The following is a 27,924-nucleotide window of genomic DNA, read 5'->3' on the forward strand; positions in this document are numbered from 1 at the left end:
CAGGATCCGAATCCCGTGGTTCGTTTCAAAGAGTCGGTTCTTAGAGCCGGATCGTCGCCGGAGGAAGAGCAGCATCAGCTGGACTGCAGAAGGTAATGGAGAAATTTCTCTTTCTTTAACACGCTGTTCTACATTCACTCCTACACCCACACCTACACCACCTTCAGCACGTGCAGCATTTACACCACCTTCAGCACTGGATCTTCTCCTAGCTCTGACCCACAGACACAGGAAGGGGCTTCATACACAGGATAACGGAGCCTCAACATCACTCATACCTACACACCTATTACACCTGGCCTGTGATGATCTGTGTGATCAAATCACAGCTCTGATTTTACTATTCTCGATAGCACACGACCTCAAATGTTCTATTGCTTGTAAACAACAGTTTTTTTTTTTAACAAAATGAATAAAGAAAATAAATCAAAGAACCTTAGGAAATTCAGAATGAATATGCTTTAATATGGACTGTGCCCTTCTGCCAAAAACTAGTTCCACAACAACTGTAACAGAACTAAACTACAAAACGTCGTGTAACTTAGTTTATACAGACTAACACCACGAACCTTAGCTTGAAATCAGAATTGGGAATAAGCGAAGATGGTAAACATTAGGAGCGTGAAATAACGCTAATACTCTCCTCTCCTGCTCAGTTGAGTCGTCTTCAGGTGAAATCTGCGCGTTTTTCGAGCATTTCTGCTTGTTTTTGCAGGGTGGTGTTTTGTTTTAGCTAGCCGGCTGTTTAGCTGTGGTTAGTAGCTCAGCATTAGCTTAGCTTATTTTAGCCTAGCCTGGCTGCTGGTTACCGTTCCGACTGTCAGTTCCGACTGTCAGACTGCGGTCAAGATGATTTTCTTTCCTTTTTCTCCACAAAAAAAAACGAGTCAGCGCTGCGGGCTGGGGGCGAGCGTGCCTCAGCTGGACGCTAGCCTGTGCTAAGCTAATGCTGCAAAACTGTCCAGTGTGTATAAATACGCCGTTGCTCGGCAACGCGTCTGCGTTATCCAAGTATCAGCGCGGCTAGAACACTTCTCAACCAATCAGATTGTGAGGTCGGAACTACCTGTTGTATAAAGGCCGATAAAAATCACCTCAGGCACTTCTCAACCAATCAGATTGTGAGGTCGGAACTACCTGTTGTATAAAGGCCGATAAAAATCACCTCAGAACGGCTAAGCTAGCACTTAGTTGTTTAGCAGCTGGTTAGCAGCTAATGCTAATACTGCTGGAGAAACTAAACTGAAACTTTGGTAAGCTTTTATTTTGATAATAACTCAAACAATCGGTGGCCGATAATTTGTGCAATAATGCGTAATAATTGCTGGGTTTATGTGTGTGGGAACAGTATAAGTTGTTACATATTTAAGCTTTAGAATAACGTTTAAAGAACAGGAGGATTCGAAAAATATATATAGTTATATTAGTTAGTTATAACTCAACTATCCTTCCACATACAACATATTCTTTATTGACAGAATACAAACCAGAATATGTGTTTATTAAATAAGATAGACATCATGGACGTGTGACAAATGAACAGAACAAAATGACCCAGTGTTGTTTTACCACAATAACACACCTAACGGGTAAAGTTAATTATATAACGAAAAGGATTAACCATTACAAACAGCGTGTACATTATCCCACCACTTAGCTTATATAACAACAACATAACACAAATTTCATGTTTTTAAGACATTCAGGCTGCTAATTTAAAAAGTATTTTATTGTTTGGAATTGCCAGCTGACTTAGCTATACAGATAGCATTAGCTAGGTTAGCTAAAGGTGGCCAAGACTTTAACTTACCTTTAAAATGAATGTACCCCGCTATCCAGTTGCTGTATCCTTTTAACAAAACTGCTCTTGTTGTTCAATATTTTTCTACATCGTTTGTGGTACTTAAAAAAAAAACACTGTTTTTACCAGGTAAATAAAAAGCAAATCATACTGTGTGACTCTGGCAGCTAGGCTACTTTCTAAATATTTGTATATAGAAAGTGAAGAGTAGAGATATACTGCAAGTCAGATAATTACAAAGATAAAGATATTTATAAGATAAAATGAGATACACCTTCATCAGAGCAGTATAACATATTTACAGTCCAACGTAAAAAAAAAAAAAAAAAGGTCAATATAGTAGAGTTTTAGTAGTATGGATTAATGTATTATAGTGTAAAGTGTGATACTACAGTAGTAGTAAAACATTGTATTCATTGCTGGACAGCAGCAGAGTTTCTGCTACGTGTATTTTGCTGCTGCATCCTGCTGACAGTCAAGCTACAACTTTATATTATAATGTCTGTGAATTTATAATGTGATAAAAGTACTAAAGCTTTTATTGGAGGATGAAGGTGTCCCAGTAGTTTTCTCCTTTTACTGTAACTAATGTAGGTAATTATTTTTGGTTAATTTACCTGCTTTAATTGTAATACTCAATGAAATGTTTTTACTTTTTTGTTTTTCAGAAATAAAAATATTCCAAGTTTTCTTCTGAAATTCATCACTACCAACAACCAGGATATTTAACAAAGACGTCCAGAAGTATTTCCAGAAAACGCAGAAATTGTTTACAGCATTTCACAGACAGATGGAGCCCAGTCCCGACATGGAGACACATCAGCACTCTGAACTTACTGAAAGAAGTGATCTCAAAATACACCAGCGCGTTCACACAGGAGAGAAACCGTATCACTGCTCAGACTGTGGGAAGAGTTTTTCTAAACAGAGTAATCTAAAAAAACACCAGCGCATTCACACAGGAGAGAAACCGTATCACTGTTCAGACTGTGGGAAGAGTTTTAATCAACAAAGTGATCTCAAACAACACCAGCGGGTTCACACTGGGGAGAAACCGTATCAGTGCTCAGACTGTGGAAAGAGTTTTAATCATCCGAGTCATCTTAAACAACACCAGCGCATTCACACAGGAGAGAAACCACATCAGTGTTCAGACTGTGGAAAGAGTTTTAATCGACAGAGTCATTTCAAACTGCATCAGCGCATTCACACAGGAGAGAAACCGTATCACTGCTCATACTGCGGGAGGAGTTTTAATCGACAGAGTCATCTGAAACTGCACCTGCGTGTTCACACAGGAGAGAAACCGTATCACTGCTCAGACTGTGGGAAAAGTTTTATTCAGCAGATTCATCTAAAACTGCATCAGCGCGTTCACACGGGAGAGAAACCGTATCACTGCTCAGAGTGTGGGAAGAGTTTTAGCCGACTGTGTAATCTCGAACCGCACCAGCGCATTCACACAGGAGAGAAACCGTATCACTGCTCAGACTGTGGGAAGAGTTTTATTCAACAGAGTAGTTTTAAACAACACCAGCGCATTCACACAGGAGAGAAACCATATCACTGCTCAGAGTGTGAGAAGTGTTTTACTTCACAGAGTGATCTCAAAACACATCAGCGCGTTCACACAGGAGAGAAACCGTATTACTGCTCAGACTGTGGGAAGTGTTTCAGTCAACAGAGCAGTTTCAAACAACACCAGCGTGTTCACACTGGAGAGAAACCGTATCACTGCTTAGAGTGTGAAAAGTGTTTTACTACCCAGAGTAATCTTAAAAAACACCAGTGCATTCACACAGGAGTGAAACCGTATCACTGCTCCGATTGTGGGAAGAGTTTTACTCAACAGAGTAATCTCAAACTGCATCAGCGCATTCACACAGGATAAAAACTATCCCAAATCTGTTCCTCTGCCAAAAAAGTGCAAATACTAAATGTTTTAGACATCTTTCAAAACACCTGATCATACACAAAATCTTCACTCTGTCACTCGAAGACAGACAAGAACTGAACTTAAAAATGACTTTCTACAAGTTCAGTAAAAATTAATCTTATCCAGAGACGATGCTTACTGAATTTCGTTCTATGTTTCATGTATGTTTGAATACCTACATTAGTTAATGCCTGCAGAGCTTTGTTGTGCTGAGTGTTGTGGTTTAATAGGTTTTTATACACAGAATCATAAATGGTACCTCTAACACCAAGAACGTATATTTTATAATCATGATATGTTGAGCCTTTTCAGTGAAATGCTGAATGAATGGTAAAGTGATGATGCTAGTTTAGAGTAAAATCCTCTAAACAAAACTACACTGATTTTATAGGTTCACTGCATTAGAATGTAGCACTAATAATATTAATATATTATAATAATTAACATTTAAAAAGTGTTGATTTTATAATTCCAGGACATAATTATTTTTAAAAATTAGTATGCTTAACATATTCTGATTTGTTTACATATAAACCCTTTCTTTCTTTTCTGGAATTGCAAATGTGTATAGTGTAACCCTGTTCAGTGTTGTTCAAACAAAGGGATTCTTCTGTTTTTTTTTGCTGGTTAACATGTGAATGTATTGTGTTTGCATATTATTTTAAATAATCAAAGTTAATTATTAAGTGTTCTTCCTTAAAACAAGTGATTTCTGAATCTGTGATTGACCTTGTTTATCAGAGTTTGATACCATTTCTTTGGGACAAGCGGTTAGCCAGATCAAGTTACTTAATTACTTATGAAGCAACAGAAGTGCATTCATGTAGTTTTCTCTTCCCATCAGGAAGCTGATTGGAGACTAAGCTGATTGGAAACTAACATAGCCTTTGAAACCAATATTTTCCTTCTTTCCTTCATTCCCTCTACTGGTTTTCTCATTGGTCTACGGTTCAGTCAGTCTGATTAAAACTCTGCAATTTTGTATAGAGGGATATTTGGTTTTGTTGTATTACTAACGTTATATACTCTTTTCTTGTCATTATTTGGTATCATCATCTTGCTTAGTTCCTTGGTTGTTTTTATCTAGTAATATAGGCAAAAAGGGGCATTATGATTTTAATTGGTCAAATCCTGTTGCCACTTCTGATTGGCTGGAGACTTTTGTAAGCTTTGTTGCAGTGAAAAGCTCCGTGCTCGAGCGGGGACCGCTCCGCGAGCACACAGGGGGAATTTGAGTGCGATCGCACGCTCTCAAAACATTAAGAACAGCCAGATAGCACAGGAGGATGATATATCCGAGAGCACGCGTGCAGATTCGTACAAGAGAAGAGTTAATCTGAGAGAGAGCATGGTGAATTTGTGAGAGCACAACTATACACGTGAGCAAATAAAATCCGTGAGAGCTGCATTCAAAAACGTCACTCTCGACTACTGTCAGTAAAATTACGCCATAACACTGTAAAAGTTTCTTTCCAATCGCCATCAAACTTATTAATAACTAGAACTGAACTGCTGTTTACTGTTGTTTACATGCCATACTGCACTTTATACATGTTGTATAATACTGCAACTGCACTTCACTCTACTCATCTATAGGTATTTCACTTTCAGTACGTATGCAATTCTGCTGAACACGTGAAGTTGTTATTGTCTACATATTCTTGTCTGTATATTGTGTTGTTTGTAATTGTAGAGAGGTAACAACAGCCGGAAACAAATTCCTTGTGTGTGTAAACACTCTTGGCGAATAAAGCTGATTCTGATTTCATAAGCCAAACAATTTGTATACAATTTTCACTCTAAAAACATTTCTAAACTATTATTTAGCTGGATGTATCCATATGTAACCCATATTCATATGGAACAGCTGAGCAAAATAATAGAAATGTTTAAGACTTAAAATAGTACTCATTTGCTCTACACAGCACAACAATTGTTTCAGACTTTCAGAGATCATTATTAAAGCTTTTAAACTGCAGTTTTAATTATTTAAAAAAACAGTTGTTGGAAAATGGAAAAATATAGGGGTACGTTTTCTTTCCCATTTTGGTGAAATACTTTGTTCTACTTTGTAAAATTAAAGGAAAACCCCATAGAAGTAGTTATACAGTGTTTTAAATTAGAGTTTTAGCTGTTTAGCTCCATTCAGCTCCATGCATTAAGGACTCCCTCGTGGTGATAGGGTGTAATGTGATATAGAGGGGGAGGGGGAGGGGCTCTACCTAACCCGTATGAGGCTGAGCTTCGGGCTCTGCAGTTCTCTCGAAGAGCAGGATCAGCTGAATTACAGAAGGTATGGAGAAGTTTCTCTCTTTTTCTATAACACGCTTCTACACCCACACCAACACCACCTTCAGCATGTGCAGCATTTACACCACCAGCACTGGATCTTCTCCTAGCTCTTGCTCAGCAGTCTGACTCTGACCCACAGAGGGGGTGGCGGAGCTGGGGATGGGGGGGGGGGGGGCTTTACAGATCATACACAGGATAACGGAGCCTCACACTCCTGGATGAAAGGATTTTGAGTGTGCCTAAAAGTGCATAAAATACAGGAACTCTCATTTTAATAGTAACTCATAATTGTGGCCGATAATGTGTGCAATGATGCGTAATAATTGCTGGGTTTATTTGTATGGGAGCAGCGAGTTCAGTCTGTGATGCTGGAATGGCATGTTGTTGAATATTTAAGCTTTAGAATAAAGTTAAAGAATAGGAGGATTACAAAAAATATATATATATATATATATATATATATATACAGTTATATTAGTTAGTTATAACTCAGCTATCCTTCCACATACAACGGAATACAAACCAGAATATGTGTTTATTAAATAAGATAGACATCATGGACGTGTGATAAATGAACAGAAATGAACAGAACGATCATGGAACTTGAAATTGTACACAAACCTGAACACAGTTTTTTAGTAACTACCTGTAAACTGTAAAGGTTTTCCTGAGGGATCATAACGACCTGGTCCTCACCACGCAGCCTGCCTCACTCGTCCTGACAGAATAAACTAAAATATTAGCTTGTAAAATGACCCAGTGTTATTATACCACAATAACACACATAACGGTTAAAGTTATGCCTCCCTCAACTATCTCTCCTGTTTAATCACTTGTGGAAGCGTCAGGTGCATTCATTCTGCATCTAAAATCTAAAATTCTGCATCGGGGCCGAGCCTAACCGAGGAACTCGGTTCGGCCGCGCTGCGCTCCGCGCGGCTTCATCGCGGGAGGTTTTAGCTGCAGAATGAGATCCGCTCGTTTAGGGGCGGTTTCGCTTAATCGCGGGACATTTTAGCTGCGGACCGGAGCGAGTTTTAGCAGTATGGATTAATGTATTATAGTGTAAAGTAAGATACTAAAGTAGTAGTAAAACATTGTATTCAGTGCTGGACAGCAGCAGTGTTTCTGCGACATACATTTTGCAGCTGCAGCCTGCTGAGAGTAGTACTGAAGCTTTTATTGTAGTATGAAGGTGTCCCAGTACTTTTCTCCATATAGTGTAACTGATGTAGGTCATTCATTTTGGTTAATTGACCTGCTTTAATTTTAATACACAAAACAAATTTTCTTTGTTTTTCCAGAAATAAAAAAAAAAACACCAACAACCAGGATATTTATTAAAGAACAGTTTTAAACTGCTGAAAGAGGTGAAGCACAAGCCGTCCACAAGAATCTCCTGAAAACGCAGAAACTGTTTGATACATTGCACAGACAGATGGAGCCAAGTCCCGACATGGAGGAACATCAGCACTCTGTAAAGAGTGTTACTAAACAGAGTGATCTCAATATACACCAGCGCATTCACACAGGAGAGAAACCGTATCACTGCTCAGACTGTGGAAAGAGTTTTAAACAACAGAGTAATCTCAAAAAACACCAGCGCATTCACACAGGAGAGAAACCGTATCACTGCTCAGACTGTGGGAAGAGTTTTAATCAACAGAGTAATCTCAAAAAACACCAGCGCATTCACACAGGAGAGAAACCGTATCACTGCTCAGACTGTGGGAAGAGTTTTAATCAACAGAGTCATCTCAAACTGCATCAGCGCATTCACACAGGAGAGAAACAGTATCACTGCTCAGACTGTGGGAAGAGTTTTAATCAACAGAGTACTCTCAATATACACCAGCGCATTCACACAGGAGAGAAACCGTATTACTGTTCAGACTGTGGGAAGAGTTTTAATCAACAGAGTCATCTCAAACTGCATCAGCGCATTCACACAGGAGAGAAACAGTATCACTGCTCAGACTGTGGGAAGAGTTTTAATCAACAGAGTACTCTCAATATACACCAGCGCATTCACACAGGAGAGAAACCGTATTACTGCTCCGACTGTGGGAAGAGTTTTACTACACAGAGTCATCTCAAACTGCACCAGCGCATTCACACAGGAGAGAAACCGTATCACTGCTCAGACTGTGGGAAGAGTTTTACTCTACAGAGTACTCTCCAAATTCACCAGCGCATTCACACAGGAGAGAAACCGTATCACTGCTCAGACTGTGGGAAGAGTTTTACTACACGGAGTAATCTCAAAAAACACCAGCGCATTCACACAGGAGTGAAACCGTATTACTGCTTCGACTGTGGTAGAAGTTTTACTAAACAGTGTAATCTCAAAATACACCAGCGCATTCACACAGGAGAGAAACCGTATCACTGCTCAGACTGTGGGAAGAGTTTTTATCAACGGAGTAATCTCCAAAGACACCAGCGCATTCACACAGGAGAGAAACCGTATCACTGCTCAGACTGTGGGAAGCGTTTTTATCAACGGAGTAATCTCCAAATACACCAGCGCATTCACACAGGAGAGAAACCTTATCACTGCTCAGACTGTGGGAAGTGTTTTACTACACGGAGTAATCTCAAACTGCACCAGCGCATTCACACAGGAGAGAAACCGTATCACTGCTCAGACTGTGGGAAGAGTTTTAATCAACAGAGTACTCTCAAACTGCACCAGCGCATTCACACAGGAGAGAAACCGTATCACTGCTCAGACTGTGGGAAGAGTTTTACTACACAGGGTACTCTTAAATTACATCAGCGCATTCACAAAAGATAGAAAAGTATCCCAAATCTGTTCCTCTGTCATAAAAAATGCAAACCTTAATTCTTTCAGACAGCCAAAAACACCTCATCATGCACAAAATCTTCACTCTGTTACAAGAACTAAATTTAATAATGTTTTTTTACAGGTTCAGAAAAATTAATCTTCTCCAAAGATGATGCTTACTGAATTTCATGCTGTGTTTTTATGTATGTTTGGATTCCAACATTAGTTAATGCCTGCAGAGCTCTTCAACACTTAGTGTTGTGTTGTGTTTTAAGAATTTTTTACACACAGAATCATACATGGTACCACTAACAGCATAAACTAGGAACATATATTTTTATAATCATATGTTGAGCATTTTCAGTGATATGCTGAATGGATAGTAAAGCGATGACGCTATAGCTCATAGTAAAATCGTATATAAAATACTGTACTGATTTACAGGTTCACTGCATTAGCCTTTAGAACCAAGAATAAACAAAAGTGAGGATTTTATAATTCCAGGACATTTTTAGTTTTTAAAATTGAGTATGCTTTGCCATAAGTAGGAAATTATAATTTGGTCAATTTATGTAATTTACAGCCTTAACAGATTCTCAATTGTTTACATATAAACACTTTCTCTATTTTTTCCTCCACTGCACGCTCTAACCCCTTGTCAATCAACCGCCAGCTGTAACTACCTACCATTTGTGACGGAAGTTCGCAACGACAAATCTGCCACACCCAGCTACCAGCGACTCACCTTGCTACCCAAACATAGACCTCGACACCTCAGACAACGAGCTCTTTCCTCTCAGCCAGCCTGCCCCCTCTCCTGCTCCTTCTCGCCGAACTCCTCGGTCGTAATCGGCCATGTCCATGCCAGCTACTCCTGCTTCAACCCGATCTTTCTCCCGGACCGGTCGTTCAGCGCACCACCAGTTCCCCCAATTTAACCCTCTCCCGTCTCTCCGACCCCTTATAACCGCAATATCCACTTCAGCCGGCGTCGTCACTGTACCCGCTCTCCAGCTCAACATCGCTTGTTCGGTAAATCTTAACCTCCCCAAACTCTGATTGGACAGTTGTTAAATTCTCCTCACTTCCCTGCTGGGAGGTAAACAAAACCAGTGGTGCGCCCCGATGACGTAACTCACTCGACGTAACGCCGCGGAAGCTATTCCCACCTGCTGTTGGTTCAACGTAAGCTCATCCAAGCCCTGCACTTAAAACCAATTTCTACTCACCTGCTGCAACTTCTCATCTTCCCGTACCCATTCCAAATGTCCCTCTCTCCCTCCCCCACCCTCCTACACCAACCCTCAATCGCCCCCCTTCCCTACAACCGTCCAACCTCCTTTTCCCAAGCGTCCAACACCCGGGCATATCAGTTGTACATTTGTTCCCAACAGATGATTTAAGACAGACTCGTTCCAAACTTGATTCCATATAAGCTTCAATTTTTGGGGATATAACTGCACGCTCTTCAGCCAAGCAGTTCAGATCTCCAGCCCAAATTCCTTGAGTTCCCTCCCCTTTTTCTTTCTTTCCTCTACTTCTAAAATTGTATTAATTCAGTAAAGTGCAAAGATGTATTGTGTAACCCTGTTCAGTGTTGTTGAAATTAAGGGATTAATTTATTTTTTGTTGGTTAACATATGAATGTTTTGTGTTTGTATATTATTTTAAATAATCAAAGTTAATTATTAAGTGTTTTTCCTTAGAACAAATGGTAGATTTCTGACGCTGTGATTGAACTCGTTTATCAGAGTTGGACAACATTTTGTTTGGGACAAGCGATTTGCCAGGTCAAGTTACTTAATTACGTAGCAACCAAGCAACCAAATTCATGTAGTTTTCTCTTCCTACCAGTAAGCTGATTGGAGCTTCAACAAAGGCCCAGACCATGGAACTTAAAATTAGCCTTTAAAACCAATACCAACAATGGGGTTTGTGGCCTAAATAATTCAGACTTTGTGAGGCAGACAGAGCTCAGTTTTTAGGGTAGTTGTAGTTGAGTTTAGTTCTGAAAAGGGGGAGATTGTTCAAGTTTGTAGTTGGAGCAAGGGCACTGCCAGTGTTTGCTCCTGATGTTAGATTAGCATAAGTTAGTCTTTATAATTTAGATGTTTAAAGACTTAGTTGTAAGGAGTAAAGTATTCTTGGGAATAGAGAAGTTTCTTAGCTTGCAACAAAATGCCAACACAATCCTTTCAAAGTTACAACGCTTTAACTGTAGTTTCCGTACTGAAATAAACACTCAGCAGGCTGTGCTGCAATAAAACTGCAGGATTCTTCATTCCCTCTACTGCTTTTCTCATTGGTCCATGTTTCAGGGATATTTAGGGATATTTGGTTGTGTTGTGTTGCTAAAGTTATATACTCTGTTATCTTTTCCTTATTTGGTATCATTTTGCTTTGCTAAAGGTACTAAAAATATCCAATCCATTTAGTTTCTTGATTGTTTTATCCAGTACCAATTATTATTATTATTATTGTTTTGCTTCACCTTATGTATTTACTCATATTCATATCTATTTGATTCAATAAAATGCTTTTATATTGCAAGATCTGCAATCTTATCTTATCTTTGAACTTTAGCATTTAGCCAAAAGCTTTTGTACACTGCTCTATCAGCCAAACATACATTCAAGCAACCACTATATACAGTGGCTTGCAAAAGTATTCAGCCCCCTTTGAACTTTTCAAACTTTTGCCACATTTCAGGCTTCAAAGATAAATAAATGAAATGTTTATTTTTGTGAAGAATCAACAACAAGGGGGAGACAATCGTGAAGTGGAACGAAATTTATTGGAAACTATCTCATTATTTTGAGAAACATTGGTATTTAATTTGTGTGAAACTGACACCACGTGTATGAATTATGAACTTTAGGAAAAGAATATAAACAGAATTGTGCTTTTTTTCCCAATTGTGAGTTAAATGAAGTAACTGCTGCCTATTCTAATAAGCTAACTGTATGACTAGCTTGATAAGCTCGGGGGACGTTTTTACATGGGATGTGTCTGAAAGGTCTGTGGAAAAAAAGGACATAACTTATATTAATGAAAAGTATTATTACAAATGTTACAAAATGACTTTCTGAGCTGAAAAAAAGCAAGTCTGATATGCATTATTATTTAGTGAGATCAGTGAAGAGATATAAGATGGCAAATGCCAATAAAGAAGGACGATAAAGAGCCAAAACTGTAAAAAAGGAATTCATGTCAGGAAAAGAGGGAAACTATAAAGTAAGGACGTATGTAAGACTGATCAAACAAATTAAAATGAAGCTAAAAGTCATAAAATAAGACATACGTATGATACGAAGATCATGAGTGTTATGAGCAAAAGAGGAAAATATGTGGCTAAAAATGAACGTGAACGTTTAAAATGATTGTCACGCCAACTGTCAAAACACTAAAATAACCAAACATCTTCATCCACATTCAAAACAACAATCAACTAGTCTCCATCCGGACCTGCAGGGGGCAGACAAGCTTTGAAACAACCACACCACTGCACTCTGATGGACTTCCTGTCAGGTCTGAGGGATTTCCTGTAAGGCGGCCATCTTTACCCTCAGATCAACACATGCTGCAGGGGACAAAGAAGCAAATGTTTGTTTGGAGCAAAAGCTTGGAAAAAGACAAACTAAAGAAAACAAGAAAATCCTTCAGTTCACCGGTCAAACGCTACTGGTAGGAGATTTGACTTTTCTCAATTACTTACCTTTGGTTTAAATGCGACAAGGGATGAACTTTAATACTTTGTGTGTGTCAAAATGTGCACATGTGATATGTTTGGTCTGAGTTGGCAAGTAACTTGATTTTAATGTTGATGATTAAGTTACATGTTTCACTTTTCTTAGTTTGTGAAGTAGATGTTTAGTTTGACAAGCTAAAACTTATTTTGTGTAATTTGAGAAGTGCTTTTGCTTATGCTCATGCTTTTGTTTCAAAGTAACTTATATCTGCTCATCTGTTTAGTTATGCAAGTTGCATATATTTTGTTGATTTTTGATATTTAGACCTTAATGCTAAAGCATTTTAATGTGTTTGCTTTTCAAGTAGTACATGGCGGTTACATAACACCATGTCTTTTCTGTATTTTTGTGTTTAAGGTTATCAACCTAACTATCTGCCTGGCTGATACCTTTCATCAATAAAATCAAACCAATCAAAGACGCCTTCGAGTTGTTCCTTGCGTGACTGGGCTCTTTCAAGTTTCAAGTTGGAGCATAAATCAAAGCAAAACACCAGAAACTTGACAATGATTGAGTGAAACAAAGAGCTGTTTCCTGTAGTGAATTCCAGTATGAAATTTGAATATGAATATGATTTTTTTTAGCTGCTTTTATTAAATCCACAAAAACAGCAGTACCATGTTTGGTCTGACGTATGTTTGAGCATACATATTTGTAAGCAGGGTTATTCACCATTATCCTTTATATATTTTTTCACACAGAATAGAACGGCCTCTGGACCACAGGATACAGTGGGGGTTGGGCTCTAACCTAAACACATCTGTTTCAATCATAGGCTAGGAGGTATGGGGGGGGGGCACTTCTTTCCCCCCTTTTCTCCCATGCATTGAGTCAGACTGACTTGTGTATGTTCTATATATGTGCGCCATTGGTGCACCATAGGTATGTTAAGTGTTTCCAGTTTTGAGATGTTTTCAAGCATAAAACCCTAGAATCTAAACTAGAGAGCTCTCTTCAAGCCAACCCGGGTGCTTGTTACGATGCTGTTTTTTGTACTAATTATTATTTTCCGTAATAAATTTTATTTTATACAAAGAACAGTACCAGCGACGATTTCTTTCATATATCTACATGGCATCAAAATCAAAATAGAACAAATATTCTGGCAAGAAATTATCGCATCGATGTGGGCTATTAGTTATCGGAGCTATATGGTGGGGAGCTAGAAAAACATGAGCATATAATTTACATTTAGGTCCTGGTGCGAAGAAAAAACAGGACTTGGATTGAGTCCATTTGGATATTGGGTTATGTTGGGGGCAATTGTGTTATGTCTGGTATAGCAGACATAGCTATGTAATGCTTTACATCTAACTATGTGAAAGACTGAATGAAAAACAAAAAAGAGGGGAAAAAAACGATGTGAAAGATTGATGGGTGTTGAAGGTCTCTGGGGGAACATCAGCATGAGTATCTGTCAGGTAAATTAAGCACAGATGCTCTTAGTGTGTAATGTAAGCTAGAGAGCTGTGAGCTATTGTTTACATAGTTGGGGGACATATACTGGCTGCAAGGCAACAGCAGTTTTCTGGAGCTTGATTTTACAGGGTCATCTCAAAAATTTAGAATACCTTTGAAAAGTTGCTTTATTTCAGTAATTCAGTTCAAAATGTGAAACTCATATATTATATAGATGTATTAAACACAGAGTGATCTATTTTAAGCGTTTATTTATTTTATTAATGATTATTGAAGCTTACAGCCAATGAATCCCAGAAATCAGTGTCTCAGAAAATAGAATATTATATAAGACTATATATATATTATATTATATATGGTACTTTCTGCAGTGTGGGCAGTGTGCCAAGTCCTGCTGGAAAATGAAATCTGCATCTCTATAAAAGTTGTTTTCAGCAGAGGGAAGCTGTAAGATATGAAGTGCTGTAAGATTTTGTTGGAAAACAAAACTGCACTGACTTTAGACTTGATAATAAAACACAGTGGATCAACACCAGCAGATGACAAACATGACTCTCCTGATGACAAACCACCACTGATTTTACATTTCATTTAAAGGAAATCAAGGGATCAGAGTCTGGAGGAAGAGTGGAGAGACACACAGTCCAAACTGCTCGAGGTCTAGTGTGAAGTTTCCACCAATCAGTGAACACAATATATTTCCATGCTATTGGGGAAAACCCTGGTACTGTAAGTCCAATGCACGGGACGCTTGTGGTGTATTTAATCCCACCTACACACATTATAAAGGGGACTGTGTGGTGAAGGTAAAGGACCTTGACCTTGTGGTCATTCATCTGGGAAAACTCTGGGGTGTTTTAGCTCGCAAATATATATATTGACGTTGAGGTTAATTTTTAGAAGCTCTTGTAAACACCAGCTGAAAATACTGCAATAGCGAGTGTATTAGAAAATCCAAACAGGGAAACGCTGGAGCAGCACTGATGAGAATGCGGAAGTAGTTGTGCAAAGAGCGCATTAAATATTGAGATGGTGATTTAATGCGCTCTTTGCACAACAACATTTATTAATTCTATCAATACATAAATAGATAGATAAATAAATAAATAAAATATGTATTAATCTATACAATTATTTAAGCGTTTGTTTTTTTTCTTCATTTTAACATGCATTTGTTTATTCATAATTATGTGATTTTTCGTCCTCCATACATATACATATATTCCTTGTGTTTAAATTTAATTTTAGACCCAGTGATGCTCTACATGTTTAACTGGAAGCTTTAAACCCTATTACTGTGTTCTTTATAGTCTTTTATCTGAAATATAAAGAGCAGTGTGGGTGTAAAGCTGTTTTATCTAAATAGTGCACTTCTTAGGGAGTAGGGAAGAGGGAGCACGTAGTGATCTGGACTCACCCGCAGAGGAGAGGCTAACTGCTGGTTCTGAGGTAAGCAGTGCTAACGGCTCGGAGAAAAACGCTAAAAACACGGCAAAAAACGCCTCTTTTAATCTACACTTCAAATATTTAGTAATATAGTCGACTAATAAGTATTAACTACAGAAAGGTGTGTGTTAATAAAGTTAAATATAGTTATTTCTGTGTTTGTATAATCCTAGGTTAGCGCTGTAGCTAACACTTCAGGCAGTTAGCAGGCTAGCGTTAGCTCCCTCAGAAACACTCATACAGAACCTCAGATAACCAGCTATTCACATTAGTCTGACCTGCCCATAAAACCAGATTAAACCAGTTTAAACCAGTTTAAACCGGATTAGCTAGCTATCCACTGCAGGCTGACCTGCACACTGAACCAGTTTAAACCAGTTTAAACCGGGTTAGATAGCTAGCTATTCACTGCGGTCTGACCTGCCCATTAAACCGGTTGATAAAATAGCCTGAAGTCTGTCTAATGGGAAATGTATATTAAAAAAGAGAGATAAATAAGAAATGTTTTCACATTTTTAAAATGTTACATCCCCTGTGTAAGTAAAACAATGTCAATACATAACAATAGGAGTTATTTATTTAGATCATGTTTATTAATTTATTTAAAATTGCATTACTGAAATTTCCTATGGTTATAATTATGAATATTTAGTAAGTAAAACTACAGAATTACCTAATTAACTGTAAATGTTGCTGCTGTTACATCATTTAACAGTAGAAATGTATTTCCCTCAGTGTGTTTAGCCATGCTTTGTTTTATTTAGTTGTAAGTTCTGATTAGTGATGGTGTTGATTACAGCTGATAAATGATTGTGTGTTTTGTAGCCCGTTTCAGTCGTAACACAACGGGTCAGAATATATCTGAATTATTATTGATTTCATGTTGTTTATTATGACTATAGGAGCTCAAAAAGAATTACTCTCCCATTTCGTCCTCTTTCTTATTTTACAGGTTCAAGAAAGATGCGGCATTACAGTATTTAAATATAAATAAACAATTGATGAGTATCAGTGATGTTACAAAATATCAAAATATATGAATATAACATTTTTATTACATGTGTTTTCTTACAGTAGTATACTGTGACGTGGCTAATATCTGATGGAACTATTCACACAAAACTCAGACATAACACTTGCAGGCAGTTAAATAACATATTTTTCTTTGCTAGATTTAGTCTTAAATTTTGTAAGAAACATCAAGTTAAAGTATTCTAAATTCTTGGATAATGACACTGGATTTACATAAACTATTCTATTTAAAGTAAATTACTCATTAGTTTTATGTTTGTGTGTTTCAATTGTTTTTGGTTATCATAGTTGTATACCAATCTAATGTTTTGTGCATATATTTTTTAAGCAAGTTGATTCCTTTTTACAGATCCATTAATTGAGAGAATAACTGTTCCTGTAGTGCAGGCGTGTCCAAAGTGCGGCTCGTTTCCTTTTGTGGAGCGGCCCGCGAGGTATTTTAGAAACAGAATGAAAGTTGGCCCGCTGTTAAGCAGGTTTTTATAATGTGAGATTCAAAGTTTGAACGCTAGGTGTCAGAAATGGGCCAAAGAGTCTAAAAGAGGAGAGAGTGCGCATTTCTAGCGCTGAAAAATGGGCCAAAGAGTCTAAAAGTTTCCGTAATTGAGGAGTTTAATATTAAGAGACAATCTGAAAAATCTTAGTTTACACAACACTGTCAAAGATAAAGATAGTAAGTCAAGTAAAATGGTGTGTAAAAGAAATAATCAGGAAAATGTATTATTAAAGAGGTATATTTCATTATTTGTTTTATTACAGAGTCTGTGGCCTGTGACTTAATACCGTGAAAAAAATTTCTCCTTCTGGCCCCCCAACAAAAAAAGTTTGGACACCCCTGCTTTAGTGACATGATTTCCTAATTTCTTCTTTAAGTAAATGGAAGGTTGTGCATTTTTTGTTTTGGCAAAACTCTGTATTTAGTTATTAAATATTTCCATTTACCACCCAACAAAACGTTCTTCTGGTGTTTAGAGACGGAATTGTTAAATATCAGGTCTGAACCAAACCACAGACTTAGCATTAGAGCAAGTAGCGATTTCAACAAAATGCCCAAGCCCGAACCGACCCGACCCATAAACTTTCATTATGAGCCCGACCCATAAACTGTCTGTTTTTGGGCCGTTTGAATGAGCGAAATCTGTTCAGAATTATGTAAATTAACGCTGCAACACTGATGGAGTGCAGACCTATTATTTAATAAAAATGTTTTTTTTTTTTTTTTTTTTTTTTTTTTTTTTTTTTTTTTTAAAGAATAACTGCACACAGCTCTGCAAGTCAAACGCGGACAAATGGAGGAGCTCAGAGTCGGCCAGAGCTGCGTGATTATAACAATCTAACTGGTGCAACTTTAAAAAAAAAAAAAAAAACAGTTTAATTTTCACCAAAATTATTAACTACGAGTGAGTAAGAGAGAGAGAAAAATAGATTTATCAGTTAATTCTTCCGCATGGGGTGTATGAGTTATTCACAGGTATTTATAGCTGAGTGAGGTTTATTTCACATACTTTATCTCCTGTTTTGCTACAGAACACTTTTATCTCCAGTGGGGTGACGTGCCCGTTTTGGCTGGCTGAAGACCAGACGTGCTGCTGCATTCTGGATCATCTGGAGTGGTTTTACTACACAGCCCGGGAGGACAGTTAGTATGGCATTGCAGTAGTCAAGGTGTGAGATGACCACTGCTTGTACCAGGAGTTGGCTAAATGCTAAAGTTCAAAGATTAGATAAAATCAGATTCCAGATCTTGCAATGTAAAAGCATTTTATTAAACACAGATATACTATAAAATCTATAAGGAATATACAGTTGCAGGAAAATGTATGTAAACCCTTTGGGATTGTACTTGGATTTCTGCATAATTTCTATGTTGGTTAAAGTTGCCCTGCCCTATAAAAAAACACATCAGTTTTGAGTTTGCTGTTCTTAAGAAGCATTGCTTGATGTGAATCATGCCTCGCACAAAAGATCAAGCTCTCAGAAGACCTATGTTTTGTTGAATTGCATGAAGCTGGAAAGGGTTACAAAAGTATCTCAAAAAGCCTTGATGTTCATGTGTCCACGGTAAGTCAGACACTCTACAAATGGAGAAAGTTCAGCACTGTTGCTACTCTCCCTAGGCGTGGTAAAGTCCTGTAAAGATGACTGCAAGAGCACAGCGCAGAATGATCAATGAGGTGAGGAAGAATCCTAGAGTGTCAGCCGAAGACTGAATACAGAAATCTCTGGCACATGCTAACATTTTTGTTGACAAATCTACAATAAGGAAAACAAACAAGAATGGAGTTCATGGGAGGACACCACTGAGGAAGCCCCTGCTAAAACATTTCTGCATGTTTTAAGTTTGCAAAAGAGCACCTGGATGTTGCACAGCACTACTGGCAAAATATACTGTGGATAGATGAAACCAAAATTGAGTTGTTTGAAATGAACACACAACGCTACAGCATACCATCATCAAAACCTCATCCCAACTGTGAAACATGGTGGAGGGAGCATCATGGTTTGGGGCTGCTTTGCTGCTTCAGGGCCTGGACGGATTTTGCCGTCATCAACGGAAAAATTAATTACCAAGGTTACCAAGACAATCATTTTGCAGGACAACTTAAGACCATCTGTCCGCCAACTGAAGCTCAACAGAAGATAGTTGATGCAACAGAACAACGACCCAAAACATAGAATTAAATCAACAACCGAACGACTTCAACAGGAGAAAATAAATAAATACTCCTTCTGGAGAGTCCTGACCTCAACCCAACCCATACTGTTATTGCTGCCAAAGGAGGGGTCAACCAGTTAACCAGTTATTAAATTCAAAGGTTCACATACTTTTATGTCCAATAAAACCATGCAAACATATAATTATTTGTGTGGTATTAGTTTAAGCAGACTGTGTTTGTTTATTGTTGAGATCAAAACACATTTAATGATCCATTTATGCAGAATTCCTAGTAATCCTGGAGGGTTCACATAATTTTTCTTGCAAGTGTATAAGGTGAAAAAAAAACAATGATAATAGTTGGTACTGGATAAAAACAATCAAGGAACTAAATAAGTTGTATATTTTTAGTACCTTTAGAGATATAAAAAAACCTGAAGCAAGATGATGATACCAAATAATGAAAAGATAAGAAAGAATATAACTTTAGTAATACAACAAATCCAAATATCCCTCTATACTAAGTTGCAGAGTTTTAATCAGACTGACTGAACCGTAGACCAATGAGAAAAGCAGTAGAGGGAATGAAGGATCCTGCAGTCTTACTGCAGCACAGCCTGCTGAGTGTTGATTTCAGTACGGAAACTACAGCTAAAGCGTTTTAACTCTGAAAAGGATTGTGTTGGCATTTTGTTGTGTGGTGTATTAAAATGGTACAACACTGTATTCCATACAAGAAGAATACTGGGTCATTCGGTTCATTGGAGCACTGGGTTTGTCTGGGAGTGAGGGGCCCTGGGGTAGATGTTGGAATGTGGGCCAAGGGCCAAAAACACCCCTCATCTGTTTGTACTTTAAACTTTTGGGCTCATGCCTGGAACATATATGTCCTTTTATGGTAAGGAGATATGTGATATGCCTTGGTCTGACGTATAAAACCCTGGCTTAGGACAAAGAAAGGGAGAGAGAGAGCTTGGGATCAGATTTGGGAACCTCTCTCCAAGCAAAACCGGTTTGCTTGTTAATGATGCTGTTATCTTTTGTACTAATTATTCTTTTTTCTGTAATAAATTTTCTTATATACAAAGAACAGTATCAGCGAAGACTTATTTCATGCATCTACACAGCATCACAGCTCAAGATACTACAGTTGCAAGCTCATGATCCTACTCTACTCCTAAGAATACTCTACCCCTTACAACTACGACATTTAAATTTTAAAGACTAAGTTATGGTAATCTAACATCAGGAGCAAACACTGGCAGTGCTCTTGCTCCAACTACAAACTTGAACAATCTCCCCCTCTTCAGAACTGAACTCAACTACAACTACCCTAAAAACTGAGCTCTGTCTGCCTCACAAAGTCTGGATTACTTCAGACACGACTCCAATAAAGGATTGATTTGAAAGGCTATTTTAGTTTCAGTGGTCTTTGGGCCTTTCGTTGAGGCTCCAATCAGCTTCCTGGTGGGAAGAGAAAACTACATGAATGCACTTTTGTTGCTTCATAAGTAATTAAGTAACTTGATCTGGTTAACCGCTTGTCCCAAAGAAATGGTATCAAACTCTGATAAACGAGGTCAATCACAGCGTCAGAAATCTACCATTTGTTCTAAAGGAAAACACTTAATAATTAACTTTGATTATTTAAGATCATAAACAAACAATACATTCACATGTTATCCAACAAAAAATAAATGAATCCATTGGTTTCAACAACATTGAACAGGGATACACAATACATCTTTGCATATCAAATGAATTCATACAAGTAATAAAAAAAAAGAAAAAAAGTGTTTAAATGTAAACAATCGTGAGTCTGTTAAGGCTGTAAATGACAGTTCACCAAATTATCATTTCCTACTTATGGCAAAGCATACATTTTTAAACTAAGAATGTCCTGGAATTATAAAATTCACACTTTTGTTTCATATTATTAATGCTAAATGGTAATGCAGTGAACCTGCAGTGAAACATCACCCCTGGATAAGATACATTTTACTGAACCTGCAAAAAATTCAGTTATTAAATTATTACAATGATTGAATTCAGTTCATGTCTGTCTCTGATGAGGTGCTTTTGGCTAGCTGAAAGATTTAGAATTGCAATTTTTATGGCAGAGGAACCGATTTGGGATAGTATTCTATCTTGTATGAATGCGCTGATGTAATTTAAAATAACGCTGTGTAGTAAAACTCTTCCTACAGTCTGAGCAGTGATACGGTTTCTCTCCTGTGTGAATGCGCTGGTGTTTTTTGAGATCACCCTGTTGATTAAAACTCTTCCCACAGTCTGAGCAGTGATACGGTTTCTCTCCTGTGTGAATGCGCTGGTGTTTTTTGAGAGCACTCTTTTCAGTAAAACTCTTCCCACAGTCAAAACAGTGATATGGTTTCTCTCCTGTGTGAATGCGCTGGTGTATTTGGAGAGTACTTTGTTGATTAAAACTCTTCCCACAGTCTGAGCAGTGATAGGGTTTCTCTCCTGTGTGAATGCGCTGGTGTATTTTGAGATGACCCTCTCGATTAAAACTCTTACCACAGTCTGAGCAGTGATACGGTTTCTCTCCTGTGTGAACCCGCTGGTGCATTTTGAGATTACCTTGTGCAGTAAAACTCTTCTCACAGTCGAAGCAGTAATAAGGTTTAACTCCTGTGTGAATGCGCTGGTGTATTTTGAGACTACTCTGTGTAGTAAAACACTTCTCACAGTCTGAGCAGTGATACGGTTTCTCACCTGTGTGAATGCGCTGATGTATTTTTAATTGACTCAAATTATAAAAACTCCTCCCACAGTCTGAGCAGTGATAAGGTTTCTCTCCTGTGTGAATGCGCTGGTGATTTTTGAGAGTACTCTGTTCAGTAAAACTCTTCCCACAGTCTGAGCAGTGATACGGTTTCTCTCCTGTGTGAATGCGCTGGTGTTTTTTGAGATCACCCTGTTGATTAAAACTCTTCCCACAGTCTGAGCAGTGATGCAGTTTCTCTCCTGTGTGAATGCGCTGGTGTATTTTGAGATCACTCTGTTTAGTAGAACTCTTGACAAAGTGGCGATATATCTCCATGCCGGGAATTTGCTTCATCTGTCTGGAGATTCTTCTGGATGGCTTTTGTGCTTCACCTCTTTCAGCAGTTTCCATGGCTCTTTGTTAAGTATCCTGGTTGTTGGAGGATGGTTTATATTTCTGAAACAAAAAAAATAACAATATGAATAATAAGTGTTTTAAAATAAAAGCAGGGGAATTATCCAGAAAGAAGTACCTACATCAGTTACACTATACCACGTTCCAAATTATTATGCAAGTGTCATAAAGATTCATTGTTTTGTTTTTCAATGAAACTCATGGATGGTATTGTGTCTCAGGGCTCTTTGAATCATTGAAATCAAGCTCAGACACCTGTGATAATTAGTTAGTTAGGGCCAAGTGAGCCCAATTAAAGGAAAACTACTTAAGAAGGATGTTCCACATTATTAGGCAGGCCACAGGTTTCAAGCAATATGGGAAAGAAAAAGGACCCCCACCCCACGCAAAGAGAAACATGTAGAGAAAGGTAGACAATAAAAGAAGGAGGAAGATGGGGAGGAGGTGGGTGCGAGGTTGTTCAACAAGCAGGTAGAGAGGAAGTGACGGTTTATTTAGGGAGGAAAGTGGGAGGATTTATATACATAACTCCACTTTGCTAGTATTGCAACTCACCGATTCGAGCTGGTGAGTTGCTGTGTATAAATCGGGGGCAAGTGTCGTTACATTTAGGATGGTGGGAACTGCCAGAAGCGGAATTAGGTAAAGTGGAAGAGGGGTTGAGTGTTGCGGAAAGAAGAGAGGCACATGACCTGTGCAGAGCATGAATGCAGTAAGACACAAAATGAGAAGAGAAGGAGGTGCGGATTGAGAGCGCGAGGCTCTTTTTTGAGATCTCTGATGACCGGAGAATATGTGGTGGTTGGAAAGGGGGAGGAGATCTGAGTAGCAGTTGACAGAATTAAGGTAAACTAGAGAAGGAAGAACGGTTAACAACAAGTGCTGGTGAGATGAGGAAGGCAGTGTGGAGGTCTAAGGAAAGAAAGGTAGGGAATGAATTAAGTGAGGTGTTTTAAGGAGCTGCCAGCCTATTCAAATATGGGAGTGTACTGGAATAACAGCATAGAGGGTGAGGTCCTAGGAGTCAGAAATCAGTTGAAGTGGAAAGATGGTGTTGAATGACTTTGCAGAATGATGCACATGGTGTACATGTAGCTTAAAGGGCCCAAAATAGAAGCCGCAGCTGCCACGTCAGCAAGGAGGGGGCGGAGTCACGTTTTGGGCCGGAATCATGGGGAGAGAGCTGGTAGCCCCTTTAGGGTCCCTGAAGGTATGAAAATGGTACAAAAGACTCTGGGAGGCTATTCTGATATCATGCAAAGAAATTCAAGCAGAAACTCTCCAAAAACTCACAAGCTCAATGAATGGAGGAATTGTGAAGGTGATTTCAAAGTTATCATCGAGAGGTTTTTAAATAATATTTGATTTATACTATAATGGGTGACGAATTATTATACTGGCAGTCATTTGTACCTTCATACAACAATAAAAGCGTCTGCACTTTTATCCCATTCTGCTGTCCAGCACTGAATACATTGTGGTACTACTACTTTGGTATTTCATTTTACACTACAATACATTAATCCATACTACTAAAACGCTACAATATAAGTTACTGTAAACATTATACTGCTCTAATAATGTTGTCTCATTTTAGCTTTTTTTTTTTTCATTGTAATTTTTTGACTTGCAGTATATCTCAAGATTCAAGATTTTTATTGTCACGTCACAGAGAACAGGTGTACATGTGACTGAAAAACTTGGGTACAGATTCCCACCAATGTGCAAAGGATAATATACAAGAAGAGTAATAAAATAAAATAATGTAATATAAGACATACAGATATCTTTACAGTACAAACACTTCACAATACACTTAATAACAATAAACATGATAACTTACACTATAGACACATATTGCACAGAACAAATATTGCACACATGTAGATATGCAGATATCTAGAGTATATCTGTGTTTGTGTGGAAGTGAGGAAATAGTCCTGTGGGTGACAGAATAACTATGAGTAAGTGCAGGTAAGGAATGAGTTGAGTGGGGAGTGCAGGGGGCAGAATGCTGTATAATATGGGAAAGTCTGATAGATGCCTTCAATTTATATATTTAACTATTTACACAAAGTCACAGTATGATTTTCTTGTTATTTACTTAGTTTTCTCAATACTGGTAAATTATTAAAGTTAAAAAAAAATCTAATACTTCTTTAGTTTTTCAATATTCTAGTGAGAATTGGATGTTCTGACCTGAAGCACAAAAAAACTAATATTATGAGAACATAGTAGTGCTGGGTGATTATGGCCAAACTTTTTTTTTTTTTGTAGATTTTTTTCACCCCCTACTAAAAATCAAACTACAGATGACAAAGAAATAAAAAAAATAGGTTTATCTGTAAAATATATATATATATATATATTATCTATTTTCGTTTACATTGTAGATTCTCACTGAAGCATCAAAACTATGAATAAACAGATGTCGAGTTTTGTACTTAACAAAAAAATGACCTGGCCTCCAGTCACCGGACCAGAACCCAATCCAGATGGTTTGGGGTGAGCTGGAGCACAGAGTGAAGGCAAAGGGGCCAACAAACAATAGTGTAAATTAATGCACTGGGGGCGCAGGGTTGCCTCATCCAATATGGCGGCCACGCTGAAACGCTGGCTCCAATAGAGGGCGTCTGTGGATGCGGCGCCTATGTATATGATGTCTATGGTCACAGACACAGAGGGATCACGTGAACTCAAAACGTATGTAGCGCCCCCATCAGGTACTGATTTAAATAACAAGGGCCTAATTTAAGTTGTCATAAACTCAGACAAACAGCATGGAAAGAACCTGCCGGTTCCCGTCAGCTCATTTACTAGGGTGATGTCTCCCCTGTCGGTCCAAAGTGCAGTATTGTACTATTATTCTCAGAGCACCTGATCAGACTCAAACGTTTTTAAAAATGATAATTTCACTAAATATAAAAAAACGCTTAATACCAGTATCCCCTCTAGTGTTAAAGCTCCACTAGGTAGGATTGAGATTTTGTGTATGTTGTGTGTGTGTATATATATATATATATATATATATATATATATATATATATTTATTTATTTTTACATATATACAGTAGACAGTTCTGTACTACATAAATAGTGGAAAAAATCCTCTGGCATGTAAGCTACCTTTTCCATCAGAAAGTAAAAAGCACACAAAAATAATTACAACCATCATCAATTTGTCTCTTTTAGCATGAAATGTTTACTATATTGTAGTGCTGTACGATTTGACGATAAATATCGTGGGGACGTGCTACTTATCTTCAATCATCCCTATCATTTCTGCAGTAATTTCATCAATTATTCATGCAAATATATAAAGTAGGCTACGATGAAATGTATTGGTGTGGTCACTTTGCATAAACTCGATTTATTTAAGTGGTAATAAAGTAATCTTCCCAAAAAAGCCTCATAATGTGGTTTTGCGACATGACACTGCTTTACATTATTTGACGGACACTTTAAACATTTTTTAATGAGTTTATTGTGATAACTCAATTTAAATACCTGTATAATTTTTTTATATAATTAGCTACTGCATCTACCTTATCTGTGTTCATTTGATATATATAAATATATTGCTGCACTAAAAGGTAGTAATTCTCATTTCGTGAAAATTTGGTTTAATGTCCCTTTTTAAATAAAGTTGTAAAAAAAGTAAGCAATGATATTATTTTGTCATATTTTTCGAAGAATAACTGAAAACATACTCAAATGTGGTATATCATGATATATATCGTTATCGTGATATTTGATTTTACCCATAACACCCAGCACTACTATACTGTAATCAGACTGAAACAAGACATTTCTTCTGTGTCTACAACTGATAAAACAGCGTGTTTACAGAGCAGCACTGTTAACCCTCACCACCAGACAAACACAGCATGAAATAATATTAAAACAAAAACACAGAATCAGTAAAATCAGCTTTTACAAGCCCCAGACTACAATAGTCTAATTTGAGCTCAGAGGAGCTCCGGCACAGACATGAGAGCACCGCTATTCCTCCTATTACACCTCAATGCAGCGAGTTTCAAGCTGTAATTTTACTTCTTTACAAAGTTCAACAATCAAAAGAAAATTCTACCTCGTGTGCCTTTAATTGAGAACATTGACTTAATCAATTCATTAAACCACATCAGCAACCTGAATGGACATGTGATGGAACACAATGTAATTAGTGAAAAATACACAGTTTCAGCTGAAATTTAGCGTGTAACGGGAATCTTACTCAAATAACCAAATTAAATGACTGATTATAACACATCTGCAATCAAGGATTCCAAGAAAAAGAGAGCTTATAAACCCAAAGTCAGAGTCTGTGAGGGAGCTACCCTCTCGTTGGTGCACGTTAGAGCCTATAAAAAAGAGAAAACAAGTTAATTTACTCACAGTTCAGCTTGAAGCACGATTATCCAAAGATGGTGGTTTAGTGGAGAAAGAAACAATGCAAAACAGAATAAAACATATCTCCAGTATAGCGACCCCGGCTCGGCTTTAACACTGCTCCTGTCCGTCTGTCCCAGCAGCAGTCTGTCTTTACTCCCACCAAATCTCTATGTCGGGCTACACGCAGTGTGCTTTCTCAGAGATTAACACAAACACTCACTGCTTCTCACTCTTAACTTTTATCTTTCTGACCATATTTAGCTTCAGTCGCCCAAAAAAGTCTCTCTCCAGCCCCCCAAACTTTGTAGTTTTCTCCCCGCTCCCCTCTCTCCACCACTCCTGCCACCCCCGTCTTCCCTCCCCCTTCTCGCTCTCTCTCCCCGCCCCTTCCCTTACTATAAAAAAACCTGTAAAAATAACATCCAATAGAAAACACAGGATAAGTGTCATTCTCCATTTGCAGTGGGAAACCATGTCACAAAGGTTGGAGGACTAAAAAAAAAAGCCTCACAGCTAACCTAAGATTAAAACCACATTTTTCCTCATGATTTATTAGATTTTCCTTTTAAATCATATCTCAAAGCTGCTTTACATGCGTAACATAGCTTGTCAAATAACCAACTTTCAATGCTTGAGCAAACATTTTTAGTGTAAAGAAATATTTTTTAAAAATATAAAAAATATTTTTAATATATGCATGATTAACATCAAAAAATATTTTTGTCACCTTTTTTTTTGTCACTGGTGTTATCAGGACTGTATTTATATTATATTTGATCATATATATTGTTAGCTCTGTTAAACTTTTCCCCGGGTCACAGGTCATCAAAGAATAAGCATCTCAAGGCATGAGAAGGTGAGACCATACTTGATCATTTTAGTTTGTTAATTTGACGATAATTCTCTTTATCAGGTAGCACATAACTTCTTAGTGTCACTGGTGTTGTGTGCTTTAATTGTTTAAATATATATAAATATATAAAAATGTAATATATATAAAAAAATATAATACATTTTTTATTAAAAGTGTCCTGCATGAAATGTTAGAATCATTAATAGCTGCACTGTTTCTTATATCACTAGTTACATTTTCATGTTCATTGGACCAAAAATGTAGCATTTTATAAAAAATAGTATAGGAAGATGCCTTTAAGTATAAAGAAAGAGCGCTTTATTTTTGTTATTTTCAGTGCTTGTGTATAAACATACCGTGGTAACCTGTTTAGTTAAATGGAATTTCTTTATCACATTTAGCCACATTGTAATTTCAA

At 37.7% G+C, this 27,924-nt stretch overlaps 2 protein-coding genes across 4 annotated transcripts in view; one reads left to right on the top strand and one right to left on the bottom strand.

Annotated features, from left to right (window-relative positions):
• The first annotated feature begins 1,112 nt into the window (after positions 1-1,112).
• LOC103030678 (zinc finger protein 585A) overlaps positions 1,113-27,924 on the top strand; it is a 32,072-nt gene continuing 5,260 nt past the window's right edge. Inside the window, exons 1-2 of one of the 3 annotated variants that reach the window (XM_049477540.1) lie at positions 1,113-1,253; positions 2,470-5,508. In XM_049477540.1, the coding sequence (XP_049333497.1) occupies positions 2,592-3,692 (1,101 nt within the window). In that variant the 5' untranslated portion in view covers positions 1,113-1,253; positions 2,470-2,591 and the 3' untranslated portion in view covers positions 3,693-5,508. Of the gene's footprint in view, positions 1,254-2,469; positions 10,284-27,924 lie in introns of those variants that run through there. The other 2 variants (XM_049477541.1, XM_049477539.1) reach the window with 2 other exon arrangements.
• On the bottom strand, positions 18,208-26,960 carry LOC125801334 (zinc finger protein 239-like). Its single transcript, XM_049477890.1, has 2 exons — positions 26,657-26,960; positions 18,208-22,303 (listed from the first exon to the last, which is right to left on the bottom strand). Exon 2 carries the CDS (start codon positions 22,256-22,258, stop codon positions 21,263-21,265), a length of 996 nt encoding a protein of 331 aa, XP_049333847.1. The 5' UTR covers positions 22,259-22,303; positions 26,657-26,960; the 3' UTR covers positions 18,208-21,262.

This window comes from Astyanax mexicanus, chromosome 4, assembly GCF_023375975.1.
Source record: "Astyanax mexicanus isolate ESR-SI-001 chromosome 4, AstMex3_surface, whole genome shotgun sequence".
Classification (NCBI taxonomy): domain Eukaryota; kingdom Metazoa; phylum Chordata; class Actinopteri; order Characiformes; family Acestrorhamphidae; genus Astyanax; species Astyanax mexicanus.